This window comes from Equus przewalskii, chromosome 21, assembly GCF_037783145.1.
Source record: "Equus przewalskii isolate Varuska chromosome 21, EquPr2, whole genome shotgun sequence".
NCBI lineage: Eukaryota > Metazoa > Chordata > Mammalia > Perissodactyla > Equidae > Equus > Equus przewalskii.
The window spans coordinates 25422840-25442798 of NC_091851.1; the positions used below are offsets into that span (position 1 = coordinate 25422840).

The 19959-nt window shown below is 41.9% G+C and overlaps 2 protein-coding genes across 31 annotated transcripts in view; one reads left to right on the plus strand and one right to left on the minus strand.

Annotated features, from left to right (window-relative positions):
• PIGU (phosphatidylinositol glycan anchor biosynthesis class U) overlaps positions 1-19959 on the minus strand; it is a 114811-nt gene that overhangs the window by 77074 nt on the left and 17778 nt on the right. For 3 of the 6 annotated variants that reach the window (XM_070588123.1, XM_070588120.1, XM_070588124.1), the window contains 3 exons: positions 17697-17776; positions 16735-16833; positions 2316-2380 (listed from right to left, as the gene is read on the minus strand). Coding sequence is in view for 1 of the 6 variants with exons in the window: in XM_008524500.2 (XP_008522722.1) it covers positions 2316-2380; positions 11768-11897 (195 nt within the window). In the remaining 5 variants the exon portion in view is untranslated. Of the gene's footprint in view, positions 1-2315; positions 2381-11767; positions 11966-16734; positions 16834-17696; positions 17777-19959 lie in introns of those variants that run through there. The other 3 variants (XM_070588122.1, XM_070588121.1, XM_008524500.2) reach the window with 2 other exon arrangements.
• The window catches only part of TP53INP2 (tumor protein p53 inducible nuclear protein 2), a 28994-nt gene continuing 21003 nt past the window's right edge, over positions 11969-19959 (plus strand). For 9 of the 25 annotated variants that reach the window (XM_070588125.1, XM_070588155.1, XM_070588136.1 and 6 more), the window contains exon 1: positions 11991-12131. The gene's annotated coding sequence lies outside the window, so the exon portion shown is untranslated. Of the gene's footprint in view, positions 12132-19959 lie in introns of all 25 variants that reach the window. The other 16 variants (XM_070588146.1, XM_070588134.1, XM_070588139.1 and 13 more) reach the window with 12 other exon arrangements.

Sequence of the window (19959 nt, forward strand, 5' to 3'; positions counted from 1 at the left end):
CTGATTCTAATTATGAATTTGCCTGTTTCTCCTTGCAGCTCTATTGGTCTTCATACATTTTGAAACTCTGTTGTTAGGTACATAAACATTTAGAATTATTTTGTTCTCTTGATGAACTGACAGCTTTATTATGATGAAATGACCTTCCTTATCCTTGGTGATATTCTTTGCTCTGAAACCTGTTTCTTTTTTACTAACTTACTGTCTGTTTCTCTGAGAAATATACGTACCATGGGGCCAGGGACTGTACCTTGTTCTGTATCCCTAGTGCCTTGCAGCATAGCTGGCATTTGGTACCTACTTAACAAATTTTTATTAAAAAAAAAGAGAGAAGAAAGGGAGGGACTGGAATACACAGGCAGATATAGAGCTAGGCACTAGGAATAAGTGATGAAAAGGTGCCAATACTTGTTCTGAGGAGCATATATCATAATGGATAAAACAAGTACAGAGGCAATTTCAAGAGTGTGATATGACCCATGAAAAGGATAAGCACAAGATGCTTTGAAGATACAGGAGGAACACCTAACCTAATCTAAGGTGATGAGGGATGGCTTCCTGGAAGAGGTAAAACTTAAGCTAATATCTGAACAGTAGAACCAACAACAAAAAGAGGGAAGAATGGAACTCCGTAAGGAGATGATAGGAGCAAACACACAAAGGTAATAGAAAATATGGTGCTGAAGCATAATGAAAGTATGTCAGAACTCTCTCATGGGGAAAACATACTGCCCAAGGTCCACAGCACACTAAGCCTTCATGGCTAATGGGCTACTCTTTGGTATGCCCACACAATCTGTTCTCAGTAATTGAATTGTGTGCTTATTAAGAGTCTCATAAATTACTCCCAACCTGTTTCTGCTGGTAGTTCTTGTTACTGTCCTTCAATTAGATAGTAATACAAAGATAATGAAATATCAATGCAAAAGACAGTTGTTATCACCATGAAAACTAAGTTGAAAGCTTTCAAAAAACTTTCAAAAAACTTTTTCAAAAAAGCTTTCAAAAAACTAGATAACCAAAAAAAGACTGTTCTCAAAGTAGGTATGAGGGAGACAACTGTAAAAATTAGGGACTAAATTATCAAATTAGAAGACTTCTACTTTTTTTCTTTTTTGAGAAGATTAGTCCTGAGCTAACTACTGCCAATCCTCCTCTTTTTGCTGAGGAAGACTGGCCCTGAGCTAACATCCATGCCCATCTTCCTCTACTTTATACGTGAGTTGCCTACCACAGCATGGCTTGCCCAGCAGTGCCATGTCCACACTCGGGATCTGAACCGGCGAACCCCAGGCCGCCGAAGCAGAACGTGCGAACTTAATCACTGTGCCACCGGGCCGGCCCCAGAAGACTTCTACTTTAAAATGAGATGGGCAATAAGAATTGGAAGGGGAGATGGGGCTGGCCCCGTGGCCGAGTGGTTAAGTTCGCGCGCTCCGCTGCAGGCGGCCCAGTGTTTCGTTGGTTCGAATCCTGGGCGCGGACATGGCACTGCTCATCAGACCACGCTGAGGCAGCGTCCCACATGCCACAACTAGAAGAATCCACAACGAAGAATACACAACTATGTACCGGGGGGCATTGGGGAGAAAAAGGAAAAAATAAAATCTTTAAAAAAAAAAAAAAAAAAAGAATTGGAAGGGGAGAATGGGAAGAAATGTGGTTGATGTGGTGAGCAGGGCCCACAGGGCTTTATACCTCCTAATCTAATGTGTTTGGATTTTATCCTGAGGTCAGTGGCAAGCATTCAAAGGGACTGAGCAGGACAGTGACAAAACCAGATTCACATTTCAGAAAGATGGCTCTGAGCAAAGTAAGGAGTAAAGGGGCAAGACAGAATGCAGAAAGAACTGGCAGGAAGCTGTTGCAGTAACCCAAGAAAGAGATGATGGTGACCTAAGAGTGATTTTATTATTCTTAAGAACTAATTTTATGAGTTAAAAAGGCTTTTGTGGGCTTTCTAAGAAACCAACATTGCCGCCACAGTTTTCATGGAAAACCATGTCCCAAAGAACCAATTACATGCCAATTAGCATTCATGGACTGGGAACTGTTTACAATTTATTTGCCATTAAAAATGGTAACTTTTACAGAAGTCTCATCTGCTTCCCCAAATTACAATCTTAATCTGGATCCTTTCCACTGCAATTGTGAAATTTCCTTCTTATGTGAAGGACATCTAAAAAAGGGCTGTTTCTAAATATGATTTTCAAAATTAGATCTTTTTAAATGTTCATACTAAACAAAGGTTAGGCTTTGGTATCTGTGACTATAAATTACTCTTAGTACCCAGAAAAGAAAACAAGAACACTTACTTCATGAAATACTGCTCCAGAATATGGCGACACTCCCAAGTCCAACAGTGAGAGGCCTTCAACCACTGAAAAGTAAGACATCCAAGTTCACTCTTACTTTAAAGACATATGCAGATGGCCATAAACCAAAGTGTTAGATACTGCCAGGACCAACAAAGGCCTTACAGTTTATCTAACCTCTCTACCTCATCCCCAGGAAGTGGCTTTAACTGTTGATTTGAACATTTCAGATAATGGGAAACTTTCTTCCATACACAGTATCCCTTTCCATTGTAAGGCAGCACTCATTATGAGTAGGATCATGGATTGGATCTTGGACCAGAAAAAAGACAGTGGAACAACTGGAAAAATCCTAATAAGGTCTGTAGTTAATAGTACTGTTATCAATGTTAATTTTCTGGTGTAAGTCATTGTACTATGGTTATATAGGATGTTATTAGAAGAAGGTGGGTGAAGGGTAAACAGGAACTCTATTTACTATGTTCGCAACTGTTTTGAAAATCTAAAATTATTTGAAAATTTAAAGTTAAAATAAAAAAGTATACTACAGAAATATATTTACTGAAGGAAAGATGTCCACGAAATACTCTTAAATGAAAAGCAGGTCATAATACAGCATGTAAAACATGATGGAATGCGGCTGGCCTGGGGTGCAGCGGTTAAGTTTGCACATTCTGCTTCAGCGGCCCGGGGTTCGCCAATTCGAATCCTGGGTGTGGACCTACGCACTGCTTGTTAAGCTATGCTGTGGCAGGCCTCCCACATAAAATAGAGGAAGATGGGCACAGATGCAAAAAGAGGTTTGGTGGCAGATGTTAGCTCAGGGCTAATCTTCCTCAAAAAGACCAGAAAAATCACTGAATTTTATTTTAAATATTTGTAAGCATTTATTCATTTAATTATTTGAGAGAGAACGAATATGTGTTAATGAGAAATGTCTCAAAATAGACATAAAACATAAACATTAAATAAAATAAATAAACATAAACAAAAAATGTCAACAGTGACCATCTCTGGGTGATAAGATTACAGAAGATGTTTAGTTTCTTTTATCTTTTCTTCGTTTTCTCAACCTTTAGCAGTGAGCATGTATTATTTTATAATTATTAAAAAGAAATAGGAAAATTAATTTTAAAAGAAAGTGAGTGACAAAGGACAAGAAAAAAGATAAAGCCACAAAAACCTAAAAAGTGTAAAAGCTTATAAATGCAAAAAATATCTCAGAAATATACAGAAGAAACTGTTCCCTCCAGCAAGAGAGCTAGGTGGTTATAGGAAAGTGGTGGAAAGTCACCTTTAAATTATATAGCCTTTTGCACCTTTGATTTTTGATGAGTGACTGAATTACCAACTCAAAAATTTTTTTAAAAAAAATCAAAGTTACAAAGCTTGCTCAAAATAAACTATATATTTGTAATGAGTGGGCCATAAATATGGCTTTAAACTTTATAGAGCTACCTTAGAAGTAAACCTAATCAGTTACACAATTCATGGTGGCTATAAAATAAAACATGGCCCATTGCTCCAGACAATTGTGCTGGTCCTTATACTAGAATCAGAAAGAAACTCCCCTCAAGGAGCCACATCAAGAAGCTGCAGTGTGACACAACCATTAAACTCTCCACTCTAAAAGTTCTACCAGAGACCCAAGGAGATGATTCATCAGGCCACTTCACAAAGCAGCTCTGAGTCTAAGCCAATGGCATCCTACCACAGAGCAGTAAAAGCAACTCTACAGAGGACCAGTAAGATGCTGTCCAGGAACATCACTCTCTACTGGTTTGATCCAGAGGGAGAGTCTTGATTTTAATAGCTAGAGGAACAGACTGCACACCTTTCAGGCAATTGTCTAAAATACAGTTTCTCTCAGATACGCTTTTGCTAGATATTGTACACCGTTGAATTCGTTAATGTGTTCTCTGGCAAGTGGCTGGAATGTGGTCTCACATTCCACATTACTTAATAGATAATTGATCCGGGGGAAGAGTCAACCTCATGTAAAAACATTTTTGCAAAACCCAAAAACCATCATTTACTACTACCATCTATAACATTAAAAAGTATAGGAGGAGCATAAGCTCACAATATTTTTACTTGAATACGTTTAGCTTTATGATAAACTTCTCACAATGTTCTTTTCTTGGTGCACATGATTGAAAACTCTGGCATGGTCTGCAGGGCCTTTGGGGACATCTGAGCTATAGAGTACCAAAATCTTCTAGACTATAATAGTGAAGCCACTCTATGTATAAAAGAATAATCAGGGCCCCCAAATTCTACTATATATAATAACGTTCTAATAATATTTTGCTGGAGACATTTTAATGTAGGTTTCACAAAATGCCTGTTTGGGGAAAAAAACAAACCAAAAAACCCCTCAATTTAAAAAAAACAAAGAATCCATAGCTTTAAGCCATTCTTTTTCCTAGAGTACCCCCACCCCAAAATAAAACCTGTGAAAACTACACCAGAGCAACTGAACAACATTTCTGCCTCACGAGACTATTATCCAATAATTAATGGGGTTTTAAAAAGTTTTTTGCTGAGGAAGACTGGCCTTAAGCTAACATCTTTGCCAATCTTTCCTCTTTTTGCTTGAGGAAGATTGTCCCTGAGCTAACACCTGTGCCAGTCTTTCTGTATTTTGTATGTGGGATGCTGCCACAGCATGCTTGATGAGCGGAGTATAGGACCATGCCCAGGATCTGAACCAACCAACCCCAGGCCGCCAAAGTGAAACACGTGAACTCAACCACTATGCCACTAGGCTGGCCCCAATTAATGGTTTAGAATAGTTGACCATAGGGGCCGGACCAGTAGCACAGTGGTTAAGTTCAAAGGTTCCACTTCGGTGGCCCAGGGTTCACCGGTTCGGATCCCAAGTGCGGACATGGCACCGCTTGGCAAGCCATGCTGTGGTAGGCATCCCACATACTAAAAAAAAAAAAAAAGTAGAGGAAAATGGGCACAGACGTTAGCTCAGAGCCAGTATTCCTCAGCAAAAAGGGGAGGATTGGCAGCAGATGTTAGCTCAGGGCTAATCTTCCTAAAAAAAAAAAAGAATACTTGACCATAAAAGCTAATTAATGATGACCAACAATTCTAAAACATGTTGTTTTTTTTTTATAAAGTCTCTCAACTCTTAACTGACAAATCCTACGGAGCAAGAATTCTTAGTTACCTTGATGTACCTTTCCTATGGATGATAACAAAAGCATATCATCTAGTATAAGACAAACAATGTCTTTCAGCTTCCGATATCAAGAAGGGCATGCATTAAACTTTTTCAAAAGAAGTAGTATTCTTATATTTCTAGCCCAGAGGTCCCAAGAAACAGTATCATCCCAGTAGCAATGAACACATCTAGCACCCAGATCCTGGTTTCTAAACAACATTCTCCAATAAAAGAAATCAGGGCTCCTGGAGAAGCGGCTGATTCCAGGGATGGCGCAAGGTAAATATAAGATACGCCTGGAGCATCTTGTGATTCCAGAAACTAATGAAGTGCTTAAAAAAAAAGAAGTTGGGAGGGAGGTATGTCAAAAGGACAAAGGAGTCAACCTGAAAGGGGTCCCAATGAAATAGTTTGAGTAATAAAATAAACACCCATGAGTCCATACTGATATAAATAAATGACTGAACAAATAAATAAATAAGAAAGGACAACTCTTGCTTATAGAAGAATTCCAATTAATAAATGAGAAGGAATGAAGAAAATAGAAAAGTCACCATTAAAACACCACAGTAATGACTGCAGCAAGCAAGATCAACCTATAAATGCAAAAAGCAGTAGGCAAAAACTTAAAGAGAAACAGGATATTTACAGACCCCAAAGTATATCCCTCAAATGTTTACTAATTAAAAAGGGAAAATAGTAATTTTACAGTGGAGAAACCAGGCAGATACTACCTTAACCAAGAGATTAAGATTAACATCACCGGGGGGCCGGCCCCGTGGCTGAGTGGTTAAGTTCGTGCGCCCTGCTTTGGTGGCCCAGGGTTTCACCAGTTTGAATCCTGGGCACAGACATGGCACTGCTCATCAAGCCGTGCTGAGGCAGCATCCATGTACCACAACTAGAAGGACCCACAACTAAATATACACAATTAGGCACCAGGGGGCTTTGGGGAGAAAAAGGAAAAATAAAATCTTTAAAAAAAAAAAAAAAGATTAACATCACCAGTAATAAGACTTTTCAATGGGCTGCACCCCCGGTCCAATGCATCGAGAGGGTCACATCACTTCAGTGGGATTCTTCCCCCAAATCCATTACCTCAATCTAACTATGAGAAAACATTAGACAAACCCAAACTGAGGGACATTCTACAAAATACCTGACCAGTACACTTCAAAAGTGTCAAGGTCATAAAAGACAAGGAAAAGCTAAGGAACCATCACAGATTGGAGAAGAATAAGGAAACACAACAACTAAATACAATATAGGATCCTGAATCAAATCCTGGAATAGAAATAAAACAGTGGAAAAAATGGGAAAATCTGAATAACAACTATAGTTTAGTTAATGGTATTTTATCAATGTTATTCTCTTAGTTTTGATCACTGTACCATGATTATGCAGGATGTTAACATTTGGGGAAGGTGGGTGAAGGGTTTACAGGATCTCTTTGTACTATCTTTGCAAATATTCTGTAAGTCTAAAATCATTTCAAATAAAAAGCTAAAAAAGAAAAGGAGGCCAGCCCTGTGGCCAAGTGGTTGAGTTCATGCACTCCGCTTTGGCAGCCCAGAGTTTCACCTGTTGGGTTCCTGGGCGTGGAACTAGCACCACTCATCAAGCCATGCTGAGGCGGTGTCCCACATGGCAGAACTAGAAGGACCTACAACTAGAATATACAACTATGTACCGGTGGGGATTTGGGGAGAAAAAGCAAAAAAAAGACAAAGAAGATTGGCAACAGTTGTTAGCTCAGGTGCCAATCTTTAAAAAAATAAATAAATAAAATAAAATCGTCAAAGCCATAGTGAATTGCCACATACCACACTATTCCAAGTGTTAGTCTTAAAATATGATCATAAAAAAATAAAAGCTAAAAAAAACAAACAAAAAAGTACTGGTATCCAGTCTCTGGATCCAGCTGCCAATTTGCAGGAAATACAGAGGACACAAGAACATTTTATACTGTCCGATGAATACACAATCATGAAAATCCAAACTATGGGAAACTCTACAGGTCAAACAGTCTGGGTTCACCAGATAAGTAAAACAGAAAAGGATGGGATAGACAGGGACCTTAAAGATTAAGGGAGACTTAAAAGACATATAAAAACTTTTTTTAGGGGCTGGCCTCGTGGCTGAGGTGGCAGCTCACATGCCACAACGAGAAGGACCCACGACTAAAAAATATATATAACTATGTACTGGGGAGATTTGGGGAGAAAACGCAGAAAAAAAAACCCAAAAACTTTTTTAAGGGCAGGACTAAGCTATAGTGTCTAGGGATGCTCATTTGGCTAATAAAACAAAAAAAAATGCAAAGATGTCATTATTACAAAAGTCAGGATAATGGTTCCTTATGAAGGGGGTAAGGGAACTATGATTGAGATGGGGCATATGGAAAAGTTTAACAATAAAAGGTTTTTGTTCTTTTATGTAGTGCTATCAGGAGTGTTCCTCCTGACCCTGACTCTCATAGCTGCACAGGAGGTGGGTTTCTAAAAAAGCCCAAACTAATAGCTTGGGATCTACCCTCAACTCAAGAAGCTAAGCCCATACTAACTTCTAATCTTTAGGTCAAAGGCTGAGGAAATGCCAAAGTATCACAGAAAGGTTCCAAAATGATTCCTGATGGATTTCTACACAAGATAGTATATAGTAAACTCTGGTGGAACAACCATGCCTAAAGATTGCTAGCTAGTCACATAAAACATTATCAACTATGTGTCTTTGGGCAGGTGACAACCTCTCTGTGCTTAAATTTTCTCATCTATAAAATCAAGTTAACAATAGTATTTATATCACAGGGCCATAGTAGAGATTAAATTAGTTTTTTAACATACCTAAAGTGCCTGGAACAGTGCCTGGCATGTAGAAAGCATTACAGCATTGTTAATTATTACTATTTTTACTGGACAGAAAAGCACATGCTTATATTTTGTCAAGTAGGAAATCTGTATACATTTTAATTAGACTATCAAACTGATGGGTCTGTAGAAATGAGTGACACAAAAAAGATCTCTTCCTATCATAATGGATATCTGTTATTTTCACCGCCCAACATCAATTTCCCCCTCTTCTGGTAAGAGCACTCTAGTTTTCCTATGGAATACCTCCCTCTTCCATGGTTTGGGAGGTTGCCCCCTCTCCAAAGAGGAAGATATAGATACATGACCCAGACTGACCACAGTTATTGATTTAAGAATTGGTGTATTACCCAAATAAGTTCAATGTGGCTCAATTCCAAGGCTTTTGTTGTGCTTATTAAGAAGAGTCACCCTCTTTCCACTGGACTTGACACCGTGAGCATTTAAAAGGTGGAGGCTATTAGTGGCTAATCTTGCCAATACCTGGGAAGAGCCTTCCTGAATGCAGTCAATGCTAAGATGGAAAAAGAATTAATCCTGAGGAAATCATTGAGTCTCTGGATCCAGCTAGGCCTGAAGTCAGGACCTACCCTTGGATAGTTCCATTATGTAGGCCAATAAGCTCACTTTTTATTATAATTTGGACAGTTTGAGTTGGATTCTGTCATCTTCACATAAAAAAATTGACAACCCATTTAAAACCCTTCGGATATTTGGAGACAAGAACCATCCCCTCCAAGTGTACAACTTCTCACTTATTCCCATGGAAAATCAGTCCATGATTACAGCCAATCAAAATCTATTTGGATCCAAGGCCCTTCATCCAAAGAACTGGTCACTCAAAAAACTCAAAATGTCATGTGAAACCAGAAGGACTCCTACTTCAATATTTTTAAATGTCTGCCTTTTAGAATTTAACACAATCATCTGCTTTTTAAAATATCCCATCTTAAAATATACCTTGAAGACAAGTGATACTTATAGACGTTGTACCCCTCTCTCCCAAATGGGACAAATAGTTATCCTGACTTAACCAGATCCAGGTGGGTGATTACCACATCGCTCTCTCTAGCTGAAACTGGCTCCCAAGCTCCAGGCCTAAACCTTTGAATATCATACTATCACCTTATACACACAGCAAACGCTCACTGCTGTCCTTTCTGACTCATCTATTTCAGCCAATATCACCACTGTTCTCCCTATTATTTAAACTCAAAATATTAAAATTAGTCATTTTAGCTTTGATTATTGTACTAAGAGCTTCAACATGGATTATCTTATTTAATGGGGTATATATTATAACTTCATATTTTACAGATAAGAAAACTGATGTTAGAGGTCACATAGATAGTGAGTGGCAGAGGCAGAGAAAGATTCAAGCCCATTTTGAGATCCCAGACCCTGTGCTCTTAATCACTGTCCCACATTGCCTTATCTTTGGATCCTTTACCCTGTCTATCCTATAAGTAACCAGATCTTAGGTTTTCTTTTTTTCAGTACTTATTCAACAGTAACTATACAACTACTCTATGCCAGGCACAAAGGATTCAGGAATGAATAAAATAGTCCTGGGCTTCATGGAGCTCACAGTACAGTGGAGAAACTGGATATGAACAAATATGATATAAAATAAGAAATGCTCTTAATAGAGGTATGTATAACGTGCTAAGACAACAGAAGAAGGAAGGCCTAATACTGTCTTGTGTTTTCTAGTATCCAGAAGAAAGCAGGAACCAAGTGGCTTCAACAAACAATTCAGTTTGTTCAACAAATAATTCTATGCAAATATTATACGCAAAGATATCAAGTCTAAGCTCTCACCATCACACATATGAATTACTACTACCTTTATTACCATTTGTTAACTGGGAAACTTGGCGAAATTACTTAACTCCTCTAAATTTCAGTTTCATCATCTGTAAAATGGGGAAAATAGCACCATCTAACACACAAAAAAACTGGAGGACAGGGGCCAGCCTAGTGGCGCAGCAGTTAAGTGCGCATGTTCTGCTTCGGTGGCCTGGGGTTTGCCGGTTTGGATCCCGGGTGCGGACATGGCATGGCTTGGCACGCCATGCTGTGGTAGGCATCCCACATATAAAGTAGGGGAAGATGGGCACGAATGTTAGCTCAGGGCCAGTCTTCCTCAGCAAAAGGAGGAGGATTGACAGCAGATGTTAGCTCAGGGCTAATCTTCCTCAAAAAAGAAAAAAGAAAAACTGGAGGATAAAATGAGATTTACCACAGTCTCTGATACATAGTAAGTATTTTTAGAAATTTTAGTGCTAATTACTCACAAAACACCCATTCATCATGCCATTCCCCATTGCAAAATGTCTACGGGATAATATCAAAACTCTAGCATTTAAAGTTCAAGGACACAAAGGGGACTTTTGGGGTGCTGGGAATGTTCTGTTTCTTGATCTGCATGCTGGCTCCATGGGTACACACAGTTTGTGAAAATTCACTGAGCTCTACACTTATTATACATGCATGGTATATTTATTGTACTTCAGTAAAAAAGCTTTTAAAAAAATCTTCAAACTTTGGCCCTAACCTAACCCCCCCCTCCATTACTCCCTACTTTGGACATTTCATACCCTTCAATATTTCTTGATCCTGTTTACCTTCTGCTACCTGGAACTCCTCTTTCTCTAATCTCGCTTTCCAAACTCTACATCCTTCAAGAGTTAGCTCAAATCCCTCATCCTTAGGAAACAGGAAAAGAAAAGGACACTTTCTTCAGGGTCAGAACTCCAAGGAACGAGATGTACACAGGAAGTACACTTTTCACACATGATTATAACTGTCTCTCTCTCCCACAAGCCTGTGGATCTTTCAGCCCAAACTCTTGTCTCATTGTAAGCGCTGGTATAAAACAATGTTTGAGGAAGGAGGTAAAGAAGAAGAAACAGCGGGAAAAGCTGCACTGCAAGTCCTAGACTGAGAACAGGCGTCTAAACACAGTCACACCCTCTCCTCGCTTAGTCCAGATTAGTCCCCTCACTCGAGCCCCCGACTCACACACCATCCTACACCCCAGAGAGCACCACTTGCGACCCCGGAGCAAATCCCAATCCCCTCCACAAATCCCACTCCACCCACAACGCCCTTTTCTTATCCCGACCCTTCCTCGGACCACGCCCCTCGGCTCAGGACCGGAGTGGGACACACCCCCTCAGATCCCCGCCCCTCGGGCGATGGGGCCCGCAGGGCCCAAATCGCTCGACACGGTCCCACGCCCCCTCCCCTCAGCAGCCCCGCCCTCAGGCCCCGCCCTCTCTGAGCACGCCAGAGCCGGTCAGTTCCCTCAGAATCTTGAGTTTGCGGCTACTACCCGCGCCTTCCATTCACGTAAGCCCAGAGAGCACGGGCGGAGCCTAGCCGCCTGCTTGAGCCAGTGACCTCACCTCTCTTCCAAGAGCTCAGTGGGGACACCACCTCCACGCGCTCGGAGATGAACTCGGCCAGACTGGAGCGGAACAAGGCCGCCCGCACGGTCACGGCCACCACCAGCACCAGGGCCAAGGGAGCCGCCATGATAGCTGGGGCGGGCGCGCAGGCCAGGAGGGAAAGGCGAAGCGGAAGAGCCTCGCGACCTGTGCGCCACCCTCTGTAGTTCCAAGCGCCGGCGCGCCTCGCTGCTGTCCCTGGAGCTGCCAGACTAAGGACTACCACTCCCAGTAAGCCTTGCGGCGAAACCAGGCGGAACGACGGAAAGCAAGGCGTCTCAAACTTGTTGCAAAAGGTTGGGTGACGCGTCCTAGATAGCAGGTGAGTTGTAAAAGCGCTCAGGGGCTGAAGTCTTGCTGACATTTGACAAGTGAAGGTAGTTATCTTCCTAGGATTGTGAGCGAGTTTTAAAAAGATGTTAATTTTACTCTTGTGTGTATGTTTTTAATGTTAAGGTATTTCCCTTTTATGTTTTTAAAGTGTTAAATATGTACTCGTTTAATTTGTTCTACAGTTGTTTATTGAACGCCAACTATATTCCAGGCAGTATACTGGGTTCTGAGGGTACATTTTGGAGTAGTAAACAGATTTATTAGCTCGGCGGCCTTGAACAGGTTGCTTAACCCTTCTGTGCCTCAGGTCCCTTATCTGAATATGTGCTTGCTGGTTGTTGGCTCGTACAGGCTCACTAGAAACGATAGAGGAATGCTTAGGAATTTTGCCAGTCGCTTTTAAACGCAGCCATTATCAAAAATTAAATTATTTAAACTTACAATTAAATACGTTATATTAAAAACAAAGTAATAAATACTCAAAGCTCATCATTTCCTAATTATTTTACTACACTTTTATCTGTGCTCTTGAGGTTATTTACCACTGCTATAAGACTATGGCAAAGACTGTATAATGGTGTGCTACTGCCCTTCACTTCTCAAATCGGCTTTCAGTGACGTCAGGTTGGTAGCTTGAAATCCCTCCCCATGGGAATGTTTACACCACAGAAATCAGCAAACACTACAAATCAGGGTTTTGGAGTTTGGAGAGCCCATTGATAAACATTAAGTAGCACGCCACTTCATTAGTTAGTGTATGAAAAGTGCTTATGGTGAGTGCTTAAATATTAGCTATAAAAATTAAATAAATATATAAGGAGATTTCAGATCTGTGAATAAAATGAAACAGGTTGCATGACCAGGAATAACTTGGGGGAAGAGCGGTAGTAACACTGGAGAGGGTGGTCAAGGAAGACTTCAGGAAGAGGTGACATTTGAGCTGAGATTAAAAGATGAGAAACTAACCACAGCTTCCAAGCAAAAGGAATAGACTCCGAGTCAGGAAATAGCAGGGTGTGTTTGAGAAAGGAAACAAATATGATCCAAGTGGAGAGAGTAGTAGAAGTTGTGGGTGGAGAGGCAGATAGTGGCTAATCAGGTAGGGACCTGTTCTCCATGGTTGGGGATTTGAGCTTTATTGAAAGTGCAATCCCTGTGCCACTGGAGCATTTTAAGCCAGAAAGTGATGTGGTCAGGTGTTCATTTTTAACAGATCACTATATCCCCAGGAACTATGCTGGGTGTTTGAGAATATTGGAGTGACAAAGTTGCACCCCCTGCCTTTATGGAACTTGGAGAATAGTTGAAGAGATGTGATAGTCTTAAGAATAACACAAATAAAACTAAAATCACAAATCATGGTGAGAGAAGGAAAAAGGGGAGCAGGATGGTAGGAGAATGTGAAAATCAGCTCTGGACCTGATAGCATTCTTGACCAGTGGGAGGGGCAGGTCTCCCTTGGGAGAGAGGATAATGAAGGAATAGAGAGAGGCGCTCTCATCCTTTGAGCTCTGCTCTGCCGAGCACTGTGCCATACTTTTTTTGTTTGTTTGTTTTGAGGAAGATTAGCTCTGAGCTAACATCTGCCGCCAATCCTCTTCTTTTTACTGAGGAAGCCTGGCCCTGAGCTAACGTCCGTGCCCATCTACCTGTACTTTATATGTGGGACGCCTACCACAGCATGGCTTGACGAGCGGTGCCATGTCCACACCCAGGATCCAAACTGGCAAACTCCTGGCCGCGGAAGCGGGACATGCGAACTTAATCGCTGCACCACTAGGCCGGCCTGGAACCTGTATTCTTAATCTCTCCAGTTTATTCTGTTGCTGGTGGTTTAGGAGCCATACTTTGAAAAACATTACCCTGAAGGCATAGGTATCCAGTAGTTTATGCAACAAAAAGACGAAAATAGTAATAATAGCTAGCAAGTATTGAGTGCTTACAATGTGTTAAGTATTATTTTAAGTGCTTTACATGTTTTAGTCTCTCTTAATATATATACTATTACAGGTACTATAATTTCCCCATCACCACATACACATAAAGAAACTGAGGCAGAAACAGATTTAGTAATTTGTCTAAAGTCCCACAGCTAGTAAATGACATAACCAGGATCTGAATGTTAGCTGCAGACATTATGGTTAAGCTGCTCTGCCTGAGAAAATGAGAGGAATTTGGGTTGGGTTGGATTGAGTTGGGTTGGGTTGTTTTGTTGTTGTAGCTAAGAAGGAAGGGTAGAGAACTAAAAGGAGGGAGATAATAAAGGAGCAAGCCAGGTGATTTCTCTCCTGAGAAGCCAGAGATTCCAGATGGTAAGTGGGTTGTCTAGGAGGAAGAAATTGAGGCTCTGAGATATTAAGTAACCGGCTTTAAGCCACAAACCTGGGTAGTTTTTCCTTTAGCATTTATTGAACACCTACCATTGCCACGTCCTGCACTAGGCTGTGGAGATACAGTCTATCCAGCACATTTGTTTTATTCCAAATAGCAAACTGATTCTGGCCATCTTTAACACAAAGGAAACTAACTAGGAGGCTATGAGGGAGCTTACAGCGCCAAAGAGAAGTCTGAGGAACCAGACTTGGAATAGTGATGACCCAGGTCGGCAACAACACAGGGCCTGGGTGGCAGGAACTACCTGTCAAGTCAACCAGGTACCACCGCTGGAATGAGTGAACTCCAGCCAGTTTTTAATGGCCTTGCCTCATGCCATTCAGTAGTCAAAGTTCTTGGAAAGAGCATGAGATTGGTTGAGATGAGGTCCCCTACCTGCCTCTTGGCTGTGTGTAGGGCAGCAAGAGAAGAGGATCTGTGAGTAGTCGGATGATGAATTTACTATGCTTGCCTTAGGGCAGAACACCCTGAAGGCCATTGAGTGAAGTCATTTGAGTGAAGGCAAAGGGTGATTGGATGCTGGATGGGGAAAAAGGGCAAATATCCACTAACAGTGATGAGAAAGATACAGTCCCTCCCATATTGGAGTTTATAGTCTAGCAGGAAGTTACACAAAATAGAAGTGAGCAGACAAATAAAATAGATGTTGTGATTAGCCCTATGAGGGCAACAGACCAGAAGCAATGATAATGAATAATGGAGGATCTACTATAGACTGGATTGGGTAATCAAGTAAAGTCTGTCTGAGGAGGTGATGTTTAAGCTGAGACCTAAAGGATGAGAAGGAGCCAATGATGTAAAGAATTGGCAATGGTGAATGGCGAGTATGGGGAGGGGGTAATTGAGGTTACCATGAACTTGCAGTGAGGGAGGCCAGTGTGGAATGAAGTGAGCAAGAGGTGAGACTTGCAGAAGTAGGCAAGGGTCAAGTGGCCTTTGTAGACCACGATGCAAAGTTGGATTTTTATTCTAAGAGCAATGGGAAGTCCACTAAAGGGTTTCGAGTAGAGTTAGAACATGATCACAATTTAGATTTAAAAAATTCCCCTCTGGCTCCTGGGTGAGTAATGGATTGGAGGAAGCGAGGGTGGCAGCAGGGAGACCAGTCAGCCAGGTGAGAGAAGATGGTGGCTTGGACCAGGGTGGTAGAGAGAAGTGGGTGGATTCAAGAGATATTTTGGAGGTAGCATTGATCAAATGCTTCCTGAATCCCCCTATATCTTGTCCCTGGTACTCAGACCCTGGCTCCTGTAAAGGTCTGATGGACAGTTCTCTGAGACTTTCACTAACAGACATTTGACAGACAGAAACTTAGAGCAACAATCTCAGGTTGACAAGTATACAAAATCTTTAAACACAGCTCAAGGCTTTTTTCCTTCCTGGCTTCCACCATTATGAATGACACAAGTAACCAGCCAGGCAAGGAAGTTCATGACATAGCAACTGTTTCTGCCTAAACAAATAGTCGTAGAGGTCCTTCCTTCACCCTGGGAAAGCAACAGTACCTAAGCCAGAAATTCTTGAAAAACTAACCAAAACGTATGAGAATACACCAGATAATTATCTTTGTCTACAGATTTGAACCCACTTTGGCAATGGCAAAACAACAGACTTTTAAAAAATTTACAATTCCTTGGATTATGCAAAGAGAAATCAACCCAAACATAGATTTGCAAGATTTGGCCTGGGTGAGAAGGAAAGAACTCAAGAAAATCAGCAAAAGAAACACGAGAACAGAGTGAAAAAAGTCAGGGTTGCTATAATAGCAAAAAGAAGGATTAAAGATACAGCTTTGGCTTGATCTGTACAGGTTTTTCACCAGAAGACAATAAACTTTTAAAATAAACAGTAACATCTCAACAAATGGGGGTGAGTGGAAGGCAGTGTCATGTAGGGAAAAATAATTAAAGGCATCCTTAAGATTGAAAAAGTAGGAAAGGGCTGATCTAGTTCACTGTACAGATTGGGAAACTATGGCCCAGAGAAGAGCAGTGCCTGGCCCAGGGTCACACAGCAAGTCAGTGGTGGCACTAGACCCAGAAACTAGGTTTGTCATCATCTGTCTCCTACACCAGCTATCTCTTGTTCTTGGGCTGGGTTTCCGGTGAGGCCCACTGGGAGACTCATACCAGCTCCTTCCTCGGCTCTAGGACCCAGATATTGTAAGGACCCAAAAGGAACCAGAGATCTGGCCTTACCTAATGCCTGAGGAAAGGTTTCCGGGACCCTGTGCCTCCAGCTCTCTCAATTTCCTTCCTGTCCCCTACCCACAAAGGCCCACCGTTGCATAAGCCATCCTGTTAGGAAAACAAGACCAAGATGTAAACCAGGCCTACAACCTGAAGGCTAAAGATTGGCTCCCCCTCCCCAGCCTCCTCTCTCTGAACCCTTCTCCCTCCTCCAGAGCCACACCCTCCACAACTATGCCTCCAGAACCCTCATGCCCTCCCCACAAATACACATAAACTTCCCTGCTCTGGAAAAGGAGACAAGTGTAGTGGGCTTTGTTTATTGCTTCCTGGCATTCATTCTCCCCTTCCTAGTAGGACCCTGAATTCTCAGCCATGTGTTTTGGGTGGAGTTTTTTGTTTTTTTTTTTAAGATTTTATTTTTTTCCTTTTTCTCCCCAAAGCCCCCCGGTACATAGTTGTATATTCTTCGTTGTGGGTCCTTCTAGTTGTGGCATGTGGGACGCTGCCTCAGCATGGTTTGATGAGCAGTGCCATGTCCGCGCCCAGGATTCAAATCAACGAAACACTGGGCCGCCTGCAGCGGAGCGCGCGAACTTAACCACTCGGCCACGGGACCAGCCCCTTGAGTGGAATTGACTTCAACCCCATTTCCAGGAATGGGCCCTAAATGGCTTAAATTAATCAATACATTCCAAATCCCTAGCCACGGTGATTGGTTCAGGGATGAGCAAACCAGGTCAATCAGAGCCAACAACACTCAATTCTAGAATTTTGGATTGAGCCATTTGGGGAAATGGGCCTTTCCTTTTCTTTCTACTAGGTTGGAGCTTGGAAGCACCCAGACCTAGGAGCAGCTGGTAGCTTATACGTACAAGACAAGATAAGGCAAGGCCAACGCCAAGGCCTAATTGATTCTATTGGTAAAGATACAATAAGCCACTTTTCAATTTAAGCAGTTTGTTACTTACATAGACAGCAAGAAGAACAAGCCAGCTCCCTGTGATCCTTGTTCCACACACCGAAAAGGATGGCACTGAAACAAAAGGGGCTGAATAATTGCAACACGAGTTGTGGGTACCCTGTTAAAGAGGAGCCAGTTCTAGACTGCAGTAAACAGGTTTTATGTTCTGTAGCTCCATCATGAGTAGGGTGGGGCAGAAAGTCTTTTAATCAGAAACTGGGAAGCAATAAAACTGTCTCATGACAGTCTCCCAGGGGAGATAGGAAGGCAAGTAGAAAATAGCCTCAATGCCTTACAAGCCTCCCATCTTCTCATGTTCTCGGATGATCACAAGGCATTCTGCCAAGGCTCAGATAAGCTTTTCAAACCTTTGCGTGTGTGGCCTGTATGAACGAATATATGCAGAGTCACCAGGGTGCCAAGGCAGAGCTGTTCCCCTACATTGTCATGTGGTCACAAAGAGACAGCCTGTCAAGAATTAAGCCAACTTCCAGGAAGTGTTTTGGGGAAATTAGAAAAGATTGGATCTTAGTTCCATTATTGAAGCCACTAGATCAAGCCTTGCCTGAAGGTAATTATTGCTAAACATTTCAATCAAATTCCTTTTCTAGTTTAATCCAGTTTGAGTTGGGTCTTAGTTACTTGCAACCAAAAGCTCTTAACCAATACAACAGGAGATGGAACTCAGCCTCCCAAAGGACTCTCATATACTTTCGTAGTTTCAATTATTGTTTATATATTGATGACTCTCAGATATTTATTTCCAGCCCAGATTTCTCTTGTTGAGATTCAGACATATGATCAAACTACCTCCTAGACGTCACCACCAGGGATATCCCAAAGTCACGTTAAACTCCAAATGTCTAAAACTCAGCTCATGATCTTCCTTCCAACAACTTACTCTTCCTCCTTAATTGCTTATCCCTGTGAATGGCACCACCAGTCTTTCAGTTGCTCAGCCAAAGACCTGGAAATCAGCCCTAACACCTCCCACTTACTCTTCCCTTGTATACAATCCACTTTCAAGCTTTGACCTAAATATCAGGCAAATCCACCTACTCCTCTGCATCTTCACTGCCACCACCCTGGTCTAAGCCACCAGCATTTCGCACCTACGTGTCTGCTATACTCTCCTGACTGGTCTCCTGCTGCCACCCTCCATTCTCCAACCCGTTCTCCATGTCTGACACCCATTGTTGAATGAATGAATGAATGAACAAATATCATTAACCTCTCACTAAAAACCCTTCATGGCTTTCCTTTGTACTTAGTTTAAGAACCAAAGTCCCTAAGATGGCTCAACAGGACCAGCATGATCTATCCCCTACCTTCCTCCCTTCCTTCATCCCCTACTTTTCTGCACTATTTGCACCTGAGGAAGTAAACTATCAATAGTCATTCGCTTGGTACATTCTACTTTGTACGCCCCACCTGCTACCTCCAACAGCACCTGTCCTCACTGGGCAAAGTCCTACTTCTCCTTCAAGGCCCATTCTTAAAATTCCTTTCTTTTCTTTTCTTTCCTTTCCTTTTTTTTTTTTTTTTTTTTGAGGAAGATTAGCCCTGAGCTAACTGCTGCCAGTCCCCCTCTTTGTGCCGAGGAAGACTGGCCCTGAGCTAACATCTGTGCCCATCTTCCTCTACTTTATATGTGGGATGCCCGCCACAGCATGGCTTGACAAGTGGTGCCATGTCCACACCCACCATCGGAACTGGCAAACCCCAGGCCGCTGAAGTGGAATGTGTGAACTGAACTGCTGTGCCACCGGGCTGGCCCCTAAAATTCCTTTCTTTATGAAGACTTTGATTCCATCAGGGAGTCTGTTCTTTCTCTATGCTCCCCAAACCCTCAGCAGCTGCCTCTAACCTGCACTTAGTAATCTCTATCTGATAATTCTGTTATCTGAAGTTCTTGGGAGTCTGATTCCTCTGTTTGTTGTGTCTACTGAAGCTTACTCATGGTGGATTGTTTCCTTGTGTACTTCATCAGTTGCTTCCTTGTGGATTATTAGCTAATGTTTGGAAGAGCCTTATATATTGGAATTCTGTGTAGCCTACAATGGGGGGATGGGGAGATCCAGAGAGGATTTGCATTTGCTTCTGCTAGGCATCTAAGAGATGGTTTTGGAATAGGTCTCCTTTTATGTTAATTTCTCCGCCCTGTGGGTTCCCAGCTGTGCAGCTGATATAAATACGAACCCAAGACTCGAGGGCAGGCATGTGGTTTCTAATTCTCAGGAGGTAGTTTCTTTTCTCCGCCCAGAGACCGG